The sequence below is a fragment of the Bicyclus anynana genome, chromosome 15 (assembly GCF_947172395.1).
Source record: "Bicyclus anynana chromosome 15, ilBicAnyn1.1, whole genome shotgun sequence".
Taxonomy (NCBI): Eukaryota; Metazoa; Arthropoda; class Insecta; order Lepidoptera; family Nymphalidae; genus Bicyclus; species Bicyclus anynana.
The window spans coordinates 14,701,372-14,717,608 of NC_069097.1; the positions used below are offsets into that span (position 1 = coordinate 14,701,372).

Here is a 16,237-nt window from a genome sequence, read left to right on the forward strand (position 1 = left end):
AAACCGAAAGGGGTGTGGATTTTCATCCTCCTCCTAACAAGTTAGCCCGCTTCCATCTTAGACTGCATCATCACTTACCATCAGGTGAGATTGTAGTCAAGAGCTAACTTGTATAGAATAAAAAAAAGGAAGAAAATATTTTCGATTACGCCGCTGTTAGTCGATATTTGTCTTTCTCTCGCTGTTAGACAGTTGTGTCGTAGTACGCATGTTGGACCTAACTGAATGTATTTTCATCGGATGCAGTGTGTATTCGCCCTTAGGCAAAACAAGGATAATAATGTGCCTCCGTAGCAAGTTAAGCCGCCCTAACGATTTGTTACATTGCGCTGGCCTTTTACCAAGTAGCGTGCGGTATTATAATATGTATAATAGAACTAGAGTCTGTTATGGCTAGACCTTCCTCATTTTATAAAAGCTGAAAAAGCGAATGCTCACCGACCTATACAACGTCGGCCCTGGGAACCCAGGTATACCCCCGTATAAAAGATAATTTCTAATAATAATAATGATCTTTATTTTATATAATAAAATCCATAAAATTATTAAATTACATAAAATCAATTAAATTTTATTATGCTAATGTTAGTAATGTTAGTTAACAAAGGTACTTACAAGTAAATTACAATATGTTAGTGTGTTAGTTAGTTATGACAGTATCTACCTACCATCTGTGAAGCACCTGTGAAGTGTAATTAAGATGTATAAATAAGGATCTGGTTAAATAATTGGCTTAATAAAAGTATGCTTATTGAAGAAAAATTTTTTATCACTCTTCTAGGGCAAAATGTTCGCCGGCGTACCAAAGCGGCGAAGTAACATTTGAAACTACTTTACTAACAAGCTTAACAAACAAAAAAGTGAACAAACAAACCCATCAAAAGACTTCAAAAAATTTCGTAAACCTCGGGCTGGATGGAATACCTTGCCGAAGTCCGCACTGCACCTCTTTATAATATTTATTGTAATAACACCAAGCGTCAGTCACTTGACTTTGTGGAAACCCCACGAAAAACACTATCATTAAAATATAAAAAATACACTTTTTACTTAGATAGTAGAGTCTGGAATTCTGGATTATTGAAACCTGCTACCTCGAAAAGTAACCACTATCCAAACTCCATAATTGGCTATCCGTTACTAACTATAGGCCTCGTAAGAAGGCTCAGAGTCATACAGCAGGTGATGGAACGAGCTATGCTGATGATTCGATCACGCAGTGATCGTGATAGAATCAGAAATGAGATCCGCAGAAGAACCAAAATCACTGACATAGCTCAACGAGTCGCGAAGCTGAAGTGGAAATGGGCATGGTACATAGTTTGAAGGGCCGCTCGAAGTTAGTGTGCCAAGGTGCTGGACCCCGCACTAGAAAGCGCAGTGTTGGTCTACCCCCCACCAGGTGTACTGACGATATCAAGTGAGTCGCAGGGCTTTGTTGGATGCGGTCCGCTCAGGACCCATCAAAAGGCTTATATCTTGTAGTGGATGTCCATCGCCTGATATGATGTTGATAACATACTTTAGCATTTACTTTAATTTACGAGTAAACTAAATAAATGAAGAAGGTCTAGCCATGATAGGCTCTTAGCTTATAACGCAATCTACTCGCACAAAGTAGAAACAAAATAATTGCTTCCAGTTTTACATGCGAGATTATTTTAACGTTTACGACTTCTGCTCGCGACTGCCGTGCCAGTGGTGCTAGCGTACATCCAATGTTTGCTAATTATTTATTTATTTTTATGTTGTACTGTGCTACGAGTAAGTTAAACAGTTTGCATGTTGTTTTATCGTGGTGGTTGCGTTGCGTATTGTTTTACTAAGGTCGGCATGATATTATTAGCTTTTATTTATTACTAGCGGGCGCCTTCGTAGAATTCACTTTTTCACAAATACAACGGGAACCATAAACTTTTCCGGGATGAAAAGTAGCCTATGTGTTAATCCAGAGTGAAATCTTAATAAATACGAACACCATCGAGCCGATGGACGTTGGGGTTGCCACCCCGGACGAGTAAGCACAGTGTTGGTCGACTTCACACTATGTGGACCGAGGATATCAAGTGGGTTGGAGAGAGTCGCTGGATGCTGGCTGCTCTAGACCGTTGTGCTTGGAGGTCAAAGCAAGAAGCCTATGTCCAGCAGTGAACGTCTATCGGCTGATAATGATTATGATGATGATGCTGAGTTAAGGTCCATTTATATCTACAGACACAGTGCGTCACAGACAAGTAGCGTGGCAGACACCGTCTATTGACACTGCCCAGCAGGTAGCTAGAGAACTTTAAGTCCTTTTCATGAAAGAAGTCCCCCAGACGCAGCGCTAATGTCTTAATAGCGAACATTGTCATTGTCATTTGTGTAAGGCGCTGTCAATTTTAGTTCAGGTTTCATGTAGAGTCTACAGACATGAACCGCACAGACAAAATATTCTTTCCGCGAATACTGGCCGTGTGCGGCCCATGTCTGTCAACGATATAATACGTTAATAAACACTAACGAGAGTCGTGATAGCCCAGTGGATATGACCTCTGCCTACGATTCCGGAGGGTGTGGGTTCGAATCCGGTCCGGGGCATGCACCTCCAACCTTTGTAGTTGTGTGCATTTTAAGAAATTAAATATCACGTGTCTCAAACGGTGAAGGAAAACATCTTGAGGAAACCTGCATACCAGGGAATTTTCTTAATTCTCTGCGTGTGTGAAGTCTGCCAATCCGCATTGGGCCAGCGTGGTGGACTATTGGTCTAACCCCTCTCATTCTGAGAGGAGACTCGAGCTCAGCAGTGAGCCGAATATGGGTTGATAATGATGATGATGAAACACTGTATAGTAGAATATTATTTTGTCTGTCACGGCACGTGTCTGGCACGCTAAATGTCTGTAGATATAAACGGACCTTTATTCGTCTGTTTGTTTGCAGGTGAGCGACGTCCGCGGCTGCGGCTACCACCTGGCGACGCTGCTGGGCCTGCTGCCGGCGCAGGTCATCAACGTGTACCTGGGCTCCACGCTGCGCTCCATGCACGACGTGCTGCACGAGTCGCACGTCACCGGGTACATCGTGTTCGCGTTTCAGGTGACCCTTTAGCCGTTTTTCTTTTTTTTTTTACACCAGCCTTGTAGCCTTGTGACTAGGGTTGCCAGGCCATAAAATGCAAAGGCCGGACTTCGCACTATATAAGTCCGGACATTTTGCCCTAAAAGCCGGACATGTTTTTTTTTTTATTGCCAAACTTATTGTTTTTACAGCTGGGCTGTTGAAAAAAGTATTTATACGTGATGTGAAGTGAGGATGAGATCGAAGATGGAGTGTGCCAGATATATGCATATTTGATATTTATTAAAAGACTAGTGGACCCGGTCAAGCTTCGCTTTGACTTATGTGCACTTCTTCCCTATCCCTACCCTACACTACTCTACCCCTACCATACCCTACCCCTTGACTCTTAAACGTTTGTATGGGAAATAGAAAAGGGTTGTTTTTATGGTTTTCCCGGCAATTATTCTAATTTTTCTCACCTTTTAAACCTTCCCTATACCTCCACGAACATTTCAAGACCAAGATAAGATAAATCCGAATCTAAATCGAGACTAACGAACAGCAATTTATTTTTATATATATAGATGGACATAATATTTATAATAAAAAAACTCGTTTACGAATTTGAAATGTTTATTAAGTTAACGAGAATCGCCACTCTGACAAAAAGCCTGACAAAAGCCGGACAGGCCGAAAATGTACATATTTGGCCGGACGCGACCGCAATAAGCCAAACATGTCCGGCTAAAGCCGGACACCTGGCAAGCTTACTTGTGACCCATGATGGTCTCAGATATCTGACGCAGGAATATTTCCTAGGGTGGGCCCAGACCCACCTCAGGGGCCAGCCCCTGACATACCGCTGGACAGAGGAATGCACTTCCAATTTTTCAGTTCTGTGAATTTTAAGAAAATATCACGTCTCAAAAGTCTGCCAATCCGCATTGGCCCAGCGTGGTGGACTATTATCCTAACACCTCTCATTCTGAGAGGAGAATCGAGCTCAGAAGTGAGCCGAATATGGGTTGATATTGATGATGATGATGATTCTCACGGGAATGGAAACCGCGGTAAGTCTGTTAGTAAATCACACTAATATTATAAAGGCGAAAGTTTGTGTGTAAGTGTGTAAGTATGTTTGTTTCTCTTTTACGCTGCGACTACAGAAGCGATTTGGCTGAAATTTGGAATGGAAATAGATTTTACTCTGGATTAACACATAGGCTACTTCTCGTCCCGGAAAATTCCATGGTTCCCGCGGGATTTGTGAAAAACTGAATTCCACGCGAACGAAGTCGCGGGCGTTCGCCAGTTATAAATAAAGAGAAATGCTCGTTAAATACATGAAATAGTTTTAAAATTAAAAATAAAACATCTCCAGTTTCCATGAAAAGCCGGCTAAGTGTGTCGCTATTTCCAGCACAACAGCCTTTTGTGCGAACTGCTAGAGAGAGCGTTTGACTTCGTAACGTTTGCATAAACAGCCACTTCACCCCGCGAAGACCTTCAGCTCGCTCACATTTAAAGTGCTGAGTGTTTCAATACGTTTTCAAAGGGTTGAATTTTAGCAATTAATAAGAAAACAACCGGCCAAGTGCGTGTCGAGCCACGCGCAGGGTTCTGTAGATTAAGTTACCAGATAATCCCTTATGTAATGCACAAAAATACCGATAACGATACCCCACACCATGGGATAGACGAAAAAAAATTCATCTTCACTTTGTATTGCTTAGTGCAATTGCTACTTATCTGTTAAAGTCTTCATTGTAATTTTATTATTCCTACTTTCGTGAATTTTTCACGTATCCACAAACGACCGTCTAGCCGATAGACAGTGGGGCCTCTAACATTTGCTATTAAAAGCTTAATATCTTATAAATGGATCCCTAAATCGAAAAATGTTGATATAAGACCCCTCATATCTTTCAAAGACTTATCCAACGATACCCCGAGAATAAGAAATAAACGAGAAAAAATAATTCCTCCCCACTTTACATGCAGGGGAGTTAAGTACCCTAAAAAAATATTTTTCAAGATTTTATCTTGGTTGGACGAATGAGTCTAAGGGTGGACGAAGTCGCAGGCGTCTGCTAGTCTAGTATACATGATCATTTTGCCACCGTCTCTTTGTCTTTTATGAATGCCGTAATAAAACAATTCCCTCTTGTAATATAAATCAACCATCGCTGGACGGAGCAAGTGAGCACCGGGTCACAACAGGATGCCAATTGACATTTCAATTTACAAATTGACGATGATATCGAGCGGGCCTACGCTAGAGTAACAAGAATACTCGTATTGCAGGGGTGACGAATTTTAAATGGTTTATTATTATTATTATTTTTTTTTTATTATTTACAACTAGCGGACGCTCGCGATTTCGTCTGCGTGTGATTTAGTTTTTCACAAATCCCTCGGCATGGATTTTTCCGGGATAAAAAGTAGTCTATGTGTTAATCCATGCTATAATATATTTTCATACCAAATTTCAGCTAATTCGGTTCAGTTGTTGAGGCGTGAAAGAGTAACAAACATTCATATTATCAAAATCATCAGTTTTCGCAAATCTCGGGAAACCATGGATTTTTTCGGGATTAAAAGTTCATCGGGTGAGATGGTAGTCAAGGGCTAAATCCTATCCTACTAATATTATAAACGTGAAAGTTTGTATGGATGTTTGGATGTATGTATGGATGTTTGTTACTCTATAACGCCGCTACTACTGAAGCGATTTAGCTGAAAGTTGGAATGGAAATAGATTTTACTCTGGATTAACACATAGGCTACTTTTCATCCCGGAAAAATCCATGGTTCCCGCGGGATTTGTGAAAAACTGAATTCCACGCGGACGAAGTCGCGGGCGTCCGCTAGTGAATACATATTTTTACTTGAGTTACTTGCGGTACAGGAGTAAAGTTAACCATGATCTTTTATGAATTTAACATTGTCACTTTTAGCCCGCCAAGTACTAATCCGCAGCGTGGTGAGTCTAAGCTCCATATCCCGTCTCCTGTAAAGAGGGAGGCCTGACCCTGTAATGGGCGGTTTAAATAGGTTGATAATGATGTATAATGCCTACCCCAGTTGGCGACCTCGTGCACGCCACTGCGCGTATGCAATGCACAAATATGCGGTGGGCATGTATCGTATAGCGTATTGATCCCCTCTATATATAGACTGCGTGTATCCGTACGAGAAACCCCTCCAGCCTCAGCCTTCATTCAATTATCGCGAAGGCTTTTAGTTCGGCCACAGACTCTGATGCATTTGAAATGTCACACCTTCGACCTTTTCCTAAATGTCACAACACCAACCTCTTACTGGTATAACCAATGATATTAAATACTGTTAGATGTGTTACTAGCGCATGAAAAATTAGGAGGAAAGGAGATGGTCCAAAATTGTATGGAGTCCAGAATCAGTAATTTTACTCTGGCGGAAATAAAAGAAAATGTTTTTTTTAACTATTTTTGATTATACATATCTACAAATTTACTTTAATTCTTTCGAAATAATATTCATTATCTCCTAAGAAATGCAACATTATTAAGGGTAATAATGGCGGTTAGATGACGTTTTCAATACAGTATAACCCGCGGCACGTAACTTTAGCGCTGAGCGAAACACGGTGGGGATAGCTGCGCATCGGTACTGTCGCGCACACAATACAATTATTACGTTTATTAATTAATAAGTAAATAATTTTAATGACATTATTTTAATGTTTATGTTAAATAGTAAGTCTAGCTATAAACGAAATGTGGGGTATAGCTGTGCATAGGTACTGTCACGCGCGCATAATTATATTATACTTATTAAATAAAATATTGTGGTTATTACTTCTATATTACAAAGTTCACAGTGTAGGTGTTATACGAGTAGTTTATAGTTCAAATTTCCAAATATTTTCAAAGACATCGTTTTTTTAACAAGTATATAGAATGTAAAAAATAAAAACATTATTGCAATTATAATTTTTTAATTCAGATAAATGTAAGTCTAGATATGTAAGTTCTAAATACTCGTAGCTTCGCCAATCTCACTTTTGAGCTGTTTTAAAGAATATATTAATTCAGAAGATTCTCTTTTTAAAAAACAATGCACGTCATGCACCATTTTCCGTGCCTGTCTTCTCAAAACAGTATTTTTTCTAGACATATTCACTGTAAAGTCTCAAACAAACTAAAATATATATATTTAACAAGTAAACTTAACGAAAACCAACAATAAAAATTAATAGCAATAACAAAACAATTCAGAACGCGACTGTACACTGGGAGTTCGCGGAGCGTCGTATCAGTGCCGGGGACCGAATACGACTAGAGAGCCAATCACCGCTACGGACGCTACGCACGCCCGCCCTTCATACCTGCAGCCCCCCTCCGATACCGTATTTTAGACATCTGCGCATAAACGGTCAGCGCTAAAGTTACGTGCCGCGGGTTGTAATCGATTTGACGTTTGCTGTCAATTGTCATGTCATAGTTGCTCTATGGGCGCCATTTTGATATAAATCAAAAACTTGGGTTTTTATTTTTTATTGATTTCTTTATATTTAGTTACATTTATTCACTTTAATAAATTTTAATAAAATCCTTGTATTTTTTTTAATTATAATGATACGGGGTACAAGAGTGGACCTGAAATGGACCATCTCCTTTATAGTCAATTCAATGTTAGTTGTGGTCAACAACGAACGTTATTTATACAAATAATACCTAAATATCGACTACAATGTCAAGTTGTGTGTTGAGGAAATGTAAAAACTGCATATACATATATATATAATGGAATTAATTGTAGTTCACTCGGATCGGATCACTTTTTGCGGTGATTTTGTAGGGACGTAACCGATCTATAGTGTAAAATTATCATTGGGTATAACTCTATTTATGGACTCTTAATTGGATGTAGTGAACTGGCGTTAGCTTAATTAGTTTTCTAGTTGATAGGTTCAACTTCTCACAGTAAATTTGTATATCTATATACATACTAGCGGACCAGGTCAAGCTTCGCTTTGACTCATACCCTACCCTACCCTATTCTTAACCTACCCCTAGAGTTAGGGGTTTGAAAAATAGATAGTAGAAAAATAGATTCTTAAGACTTGCTGAATATGCATAAAAACTTCATAAGAATCGGTCAAGCCGTTTCGGAGGAGTATGGGAACAAACATTGTGACATGAGAATTTTATATATTAGACTAGCGGACGCTCGCGACTTTGTCCGCGTGGAATTCAGTTTTTCACAAATCCCGCGGGAACCATGGAGATTTTCGGGATAAAAAGTAGCTTATGTGTTAATCCAGAGTAAAATCTATTTCCATTCCAAATTTCAGCCAAATCGCTTCAGTAGCCGCAGCGTAAAAGAGTAACAAGCATACTTACACACACACAAACTTTCGCCATTATAATGTTAGTGTGATGTGATAGTGTGAAGTGTGATTACCCGCGTAGTTCCTGTTTCCTTGGGAATACGAATACTACAGCATAATATTACAGCTTATGAAACTCACAAATAATGTAGCTTTCTGTCGGTAAAACAATTTTCGGTTTATTCTGTCAAGTACAATCGTATATTATTTAGATATTAGTAAATGATAACCTGAAATTGTAATCTTATCAGGTATTCATTTAATTAGGTTTGTGGGTATTAATTGTAGTCTGTAAATTTATGACGAATGTATAATTGTATACCAATCAACTGAATAGGTAAATATTATCATTCATAACCCATTTCCTGTTGCTTACCATAAATGTTCTAGAAGGAAAACTTATATCCATCCAAATCATGAAAATTACAAAATCCGCCTTTTATTTGGACATTATATTTAAGAAATTCTGATGATCGCCAAAAAGTATCGCAGATCGCTCGACGTATTTCAAAATACTCTTTTTCATTTTTAAGATTTTGAAGAATTTGAAAGAAATTTTTTTAGGTATTAACAGTAACCTTGTGCTGCTCAATACTCTCTTCCAGTAAACTCCCAATAAAACGATCGAACCTATGACATCGTCTTGTAAATCCACCACGCATACCACTGCGCCACATAGTCATCAAATTACAAGTACTATAGTTGCTTATAAATTAAATTGGTTAGTAGTTTGCACTTATAACAAGCTAGCTGAGGCCGCGCGGATTTACCCGCGTGGTTCCCGTAGGAAAACAGGGATAATATATATAGCCTATAGCCTTTCTCGATAAATGGGCTATCTAACACTGAAAGAATTTTTGAAATCGGACCAGTAGTTCCTGAGATTAGCGCGTTCAATCAAACAAACAAACTCTTCACCTTTATATATAAGTATAGATTGTATTTGTTATAATTAACGTCGAATCGAAAGATAAATAGCTGTTAGTAAGTAGATATCGACAAAATGTTCCTAGATTAAATTCCCTAACGGCTTTATGCGTAGATAAAGTAATTAAAAATTTGGCTAAAACGATAGCGATTGGGTTATAACCTAATGATTCATGCTTATCTAATTTGGCGCGGTATTTAAGTAGAAATTTTACGGATAGTGGTATGCGCTGTGGATTTACATGACGGAGGTCCTGGGTTCGACTTCGACGGCTGGGCGTACTGAGTTTTTCTTAATTGGTCCAGGTCTGGCTGGGGAGAGGCTTCGGCCGTGGCTAGTTACCGACAAAGACATACCACCAAACGATTTAGCGTCCCGGTAGGATGCCGTGTAGAAACCGAAAGGGGTGTGGATTTTCATCTTCCTCCTAACAAGTTAGCCCGCTTCCATCTTAGATTGCATCATCACTTACCATCAGGTGAGATTGTAGTCAAGGGCTAACTTGTGAAAAAAAAAATTGTTGTTGTTTTTAGCTGCATGTATGTGGACAATCTAGCGATGAACAAAATATTAAAAACTAGCGGACGCCCGCAATTTCTTCCGCCCTTAAAACCCCCTTAATCGGGCCCTCTCGAAAATCCACCAGACGTCCAGACTTTTTACCAGACGTCTACTAACTATAAACTACCCCTCTGCCAAATTTCAAGTTTGTATGTCAAGCGGTTTTCTAGATATCGTGATGAGTGACTTTTTGCTTTTATGTATGTGTTTAGAAGAAGATAGTTAGTAGTTAGAATATTATAAAGATAGACTTTAAGACATCATCATAAGAGATCATAAGCAAGATACAAAAATACTTGTTTCAGATAGCCGGATTAAAATGTTCCCCCGAAACAGGATCAGTCTTCCGGACCTGCAATGTCCTTCCGTGTCTGAATAGAAAGAAAAATTAAATGACCTCAAGTCAAATATTTCTTTATTCAAAAAAATTGTTACGAGGGCGCTGTTAAAAATCTAATTTGATACGATTACGAATACATTAGATCGATTAATTCTTTCACGAATCGAAAGCTACATTTTCAGCTAGTTAATGGGCTATATTTTATCATCGTATTCCCACGGGAATGGGAACTACGCACAGTCTATCTATATTAACCATCCGTGATAGCCCAGTGGATATGACCTCTGCCTCCGATTCCGGAGGGTGTGGGTTCGAATCCGTTCCGGGGTATGCACCTCCAACTTTTCAGTTGCGTGCATTTTAAGAAATTAAATATCATGTGTCTCAAACAGTGAAGGAAAAACATCGTGAGGAAACCTGCATACCAGAGAATTTGTTTAATTCTCTGCGTGTGCTAAGTCTGCCAATCTGCATTGGGCCAGCGTGGTGGACTATTGGCCTAACCCCTCTCATTCCGAAAGGAGAGTCGAGCTCAGCAGTGAGCCGAATATGAGATGTAGTGACGTGCCCTTTTTTTTCTTGTTTTTTTTTAAAATATTTTTTTTTACTTCATATATGCATTGAATCACTGCATACCCTAACAAATGTTTTGTTACCGCTTAATTGCTTATCACATTTTCCCAGTTTGGTTAAATTGTCTTACTAGTGCATACCCTGACCAACAGCCTTATGCACGCCTCTGATGGGTCGATACTGATGATATTCAGAACATGATCCATTGATAACTGATAAGAGAGGGCAATCGTCCCGCTCGCCCGGTGCGGAGGAGGAATCCAAATCTAATTATACCCCGCCGCGTGATTGGTACAATGCTGGTACATTCATATCTTTGTTGTGATCGTAGAGAACAACGTGGTATCGTGCTCTATATCGTCATCGCCATTTCTGTGATTAAACACTACTATAGTATAGGAGCCCGGGGTGCTAAATTTGCAGTTACTAAAGCGTCATGAGGACATTTGGTAGATTGTGATAGATAAAATGATAGGAAGAATAAATGGTTGTTTACTTTTTTCTACTAAAAAACTACAGACTTTGAAAGCCACTTTTATTATTTTGGCTTAGGTACTAAAATTGTCAGAAAATTTTAGCGATTAATTAAGAACTTATTTCCTTCAAAATAAGTAAAAAATTAATCGCGGTCGTATCTTGAGAACTAAAATATAATGGTTTTATTTTGTAACCCTCCCATTCCATTAGATTACGTTTAAATCGTTAGATTTTCGAAATGCACACCTTTTAGTAATTAACTAACCAACTTTAGCCTTATCTGACGTGCTGGTTGAGTATTTCTGAAGTTAGTTTTTTTTTTTGATTGACCTAAACGTACCTACTCACGAATATTAAGGGCTCATTCTTGGTAGAGGTACTCAACAACGTGCAAGTTTTAATTTAGTCCCTTAAGTTTATATGCCGCGCTCGAGTAACTGCAAAAATTCCCTCTTTGGCTCCCCTACTACTGTATGGATACACATCTATCCACCTTCTGTATAGAGACTATTAATATTTGGGAAATGTTTACCTACATAAATCTGCATTTGAAGACGCCTTTGAAACATGTGCTAAGGAATCATTTGGTATTCAAAAAGATTGAAATTTTTAGATTGCTTTGCGTAGTTGGAAGAGTTGATGTACGTTGGGTTCCCAAGGTGCTAGAATGGCGATACCGCGCCGAAAGCGCAGAAAAACAAGAAAGAAAACTTAGATGCAGACAGAGGAAATCCATACAAGAATCTAGCAGTGAACGTCCATCAGCTGATGATGATGATGATGACGCTTTGGCCTTTACTTTTATTGTTGTTCCGATGTTGTAATTGTAGATTATTACAGTCCGCTACAAACTTTATGACTTCTCGAAACGAACGAGTTTAGATGCGCAATGCTAAATATTAGGTATCAACGGGCACGCAGCGACGCAACGGCGCGCGTTTCCCTTCTACCTGCAGTCGCATCACTCATCTTGACTTCAGCGTACTTTATGACTTACGCTTTGCTACACTCGCAGAGACGCACTGTCCGAGACGTCAGAAAGTGTGTATTTTGTGTATTTACATAAATCAACGTGTATTTTGTGTATTTTCCAGATACTGATCGGCATAACGCTCATGGTGTGGGTGGTGCAGAAGGCACGCAAAGAGCTCACGATAGCTATCATGGCGGCGGAGTTGGGACGCGACACTCTGTCATCCAGCAGTTCCTCGAGCTAGCACACCGCCCCCACTTCTGAGGCAGACAGCGCTAGCGACAGCTAGGGGCTAGCCACCGGGTGCTGCGCCCGCCATCGTGAGACTTTTGTATAGCATCTAGAGTCCCAGTTAGACTGGTCCGAACCAACGCTTCAATTGAAGATCGAAAGTGATCCCACTTCTGATGCGGTTGGTGATAGCTAGAGGCTGGCCGCCGGGTGCTACGCCCGGCAAAGTAAAACTTTTGTATAGCGTTAACGCTTGAATTAAAGATTGTACGTGATCCCACTTCTGATATGCTAAACAGCAGTGACAGCTAGGTGCGTACGCTTACGTGATCCCACTTCTGATGCGGTCAGTGCTAGTGACAGCTAGGTGCGAACGCTTACGAGATCCGACTTCTGATACGGTTAGTGCTAATGACAGGTAGGTGCAGACGCTCACGTGATCCCACTTCTGATATGGTTAGTGCCAGGGAAAACTAGGTGCGAACGCTCACGTGATCCCGCTGGATTAGTGCCAGTGAAGACTAGGTGCAGACGCTATCCTGATCCCACTTCTGATGCGGTTAGTGATAGTGACAGTGGACAACCGTTAAATGTGAGACTGTAAAGCGGCTATTAATATAGTTAAGTTAATGGTGCAATATCTAGTTAAACTAGTTTTGAACCGATCCCACTCCTGATGGAGACAGTGTCAGTGTTTGAAGATTACTGTTCTTGGCCTAGTTATAATTAAATAGTCTTATTACAAAATTTAACAGGTTTACTTGAAGACATGGTTGATAAAAAAGATAACAGAAAAACGTCGACCCCATCTGCGGTGGTCAAGTACCAAAAAAGTCTTTGGAAATGTGAGTATAACTAATTTTAGTTAATAAGAAAAGAAAATATGCTTCCAGAGAAGGTCTTTCCATGTGTTCTGTTCGATGTTGTCGATTTAAATGGTGCATCAATGTTAACTGAAAATCTTAAAAATATCGTCACGTTTGAAATATATTCAAATAAGGTAATGAAATTCACATATTATGCAAAAAAATGTAAAGGATACGGTTGTCGCTTTACTTACTCGTAGACATTGTCTTACTGTTCAATACGAATGTCATTACCCGAGTGACTTAATGACCATAGATTTAAATCTATGGTCATTAAAAATCGTGCATCTCGCTCTTGTGTATTAGAACGAGTGCTTGCAATAGCCAGACATATTTCATTGTATGAAGGCTGAAAGTTTTTCATCTCTTGCATAGGTATCCCACCATCCTATTTACCTATGCATGGAATGACAAACTAGCCATTAGCCGGTAAATAGCAATCATGGAGTTTGGACCGTGGAACCACCACGATAAGTTGTAAGTTTTGAAGGGTCCAGATCCCAAGTGAAAAACTTAAGTTTTTGAAATTTTCGACGGGATATCATGAGAAATCGTGTCACCAATCGCTAGATTCTTAGATAGAGACTCATGAAGACTGGTCTACGAAGGGATGCCGGGAAGCTAAGTGACAGGTTTTCTAGGGACATGATTTCTCATATTATGCCGAGGAAAATATAAAACAATATTTATTCAAATTGCAAATGGGAGAAGCACATGCTATAGTTAAAGCCGATGTTTGAATGACATTCTAACCTCTAGCGAGGCAGGTCCTATAATAATAAATAAGGTAATTGGTCTGAGGAGTCTATACCGGATCGGTGCTGTATTGAACAGTGAAAATATATTCCAACTAGTCATGACATACGGTGACTATTGCACTGAGGTGCTAGCCAATGAGCCAACTTGAATCCTACATGTAATCCGAGGCTCATTTGGAATTTTGTGATTGTTTGAATTACGTGTAGCCGACGAAAGCATTGTGCTTTTAATTTAAAACAAGGCAATAGTTCAATACAATATATCGAACCCTTGCAAAAGCGAGACATGGCTATACCAACGAAAAAGCCAAGAAGAAAATTCACTATAAATAAATTCATTGTGCAATTTGCAACAATTGTATTGCACCAAATTGCTCACATATTGCCAAGCACTCTATAAATTTCCCGTGTAAGTGCACCAGACTAGTCGAGAGTTCATCACAAACAAATTAATGTTTTGACAATGTTGTCAGACTGACGTAGACGTTTGACACGCTCGTTGAACTAGTCGGCACGCCATCTTGCATGAGCCTCGGACGACGATGAGAGGTTTACAAACCTGTGATATTAAAGTTATATTTATAGATGTTATAGTTTCGCACGCCTAGATCTAAAGGGAGCTAACTTTAAAAACCTAAAAATTTGAATTTCGACACACTATTGAATTTCTTACCTCAATGCCCACCGATTAATAAAACACATTTAAAAAATTATTTACTACTTGAGTCTGCATTTATGTTTAAAAATTCAAACAGATTTTCGCCTCTCTTCAAAAAGTTTTTGAGTTATTGCCTCTTTAGTTTTGGGTGTGCGGTTTGGTGTAGATTGTAATATTCTTGTTTTGTAAATATTTTATTGCAATTCAACTAATTTTCCCCTCACAATGACCTTTTAAAATGGTGTAAGGACGCAAACGGTTTTCAGTTTTTCATCACATCTACTTCTGAAATTGTTATTCAAATTTTAAACTTTTTTTGGTTAGTGTGAGCGTAGTGTATATATTCACAAGTTTGTCATTACTGACCAGTACGTCTTAAATACTACATTACGTTTGGACTCTATCACTCTCTCTTTCGAATACGACATTATAGACAGAGAGGGATTGAGACGAATTCAAAAATCATTTTACTTTTGAGGCAGGACTGCCAAGTTATATAATTTCTGATTAATGCTTCAGGATATTTCGCTACAGCGTAGCGTAGGTAAGTGGGTACGGCCATTATCAAGATCTTTAAAGGTCACAGCGTAAATGATTAATAATTTCTACCTGTGACTCCCCGCGTAAAATTCACTACATAGTATATTGTACGTACCTTCTATATCTATATGCCAGGGGTCGCCAACCAGGACTTCCCGGGTAAAATTCACTACATAGTAAATTGCACCTACCTTCTGTATATGCCAGAGGTCGCCAACTAGGACTCCCCGGGAAATTGTACGTACCGTCTATATGTGCCAGGGGTAGCCAACCAGACGTTCTAAATTTATTTTGGATTTAGACCCACGAACATTACATCCTTTATGTAATTCATATTCTACTTTTGAAGACAATGATTTGGGTTTGTTTGTAGTGTACTTAGCGTTAGGAAAGCAGAAACAAAAACATGTTTGTAAATTATTATCAGCACAGTAGATATATTACAAGCAGTATAATAACTCGGCCATATTTTTGAAATAAATACCTACAGCCGCGCGCTCCGTAAACATGTGATAGGGCTGCCTGCCTCCAGCATTTTAATTACATTTGCCAACTTTGTGTTTCCATTTAGTTATCTGATTGTAAATATACTTTTTTTTAAATAAACAAATAAAATACTTTGTAAATTGTAGTAAAATAGGAAGTGATCAATAAAATGCGTGTTGTTTTTTGATTGGTAGATTTAAATAAGGCTGATACTAATCAATGATCTTGAAGGACCTTCATATATTTATTTTGGTGATGCCATCTATCTATTACCACCACACTAGGTGACCAAATAATAAAAAATCGGTCAAGTGCGTGTCGGGCCACGCGCAGTGTAGGGTTCCGTAGATTATGTTAGCACTTTAACCCCTTATGTAATGTACAAAAATACCGATAACGATACCCCCACACTATAGAATAGACGATA

The 16,237-nt window shown here is 39.1% G+C and overlaps 1 protein-coding gene across 1 annotated transcript in view; it reads left to right on the plus strand.

Annotated features, from left to right (window-relative positions):
• Positions 1-15,939, plus strand: part of LOC112047877 (transmembrane protein 64) — a 44,560-nt gene extending 28,621 nt beyond the window's left edge. The window contains exons 2-3 of the mRNA XM_024085159.2: positions 2,926-3,081; positions 12,393-15,939. Coding sequence (XP_023940927.1) covers positions 2,926-3,081; positions 12,393-12,515 — 279 coding nt within the window. The 3' untranslated portion in view covers positions 12,516-15,939. The remainder of the gene's footprint in view (positions 1-2,925; positions 3,082-12,392) is intronic.
• Positions 15,940-16,237: the final 298 nt, after the last annotated feature.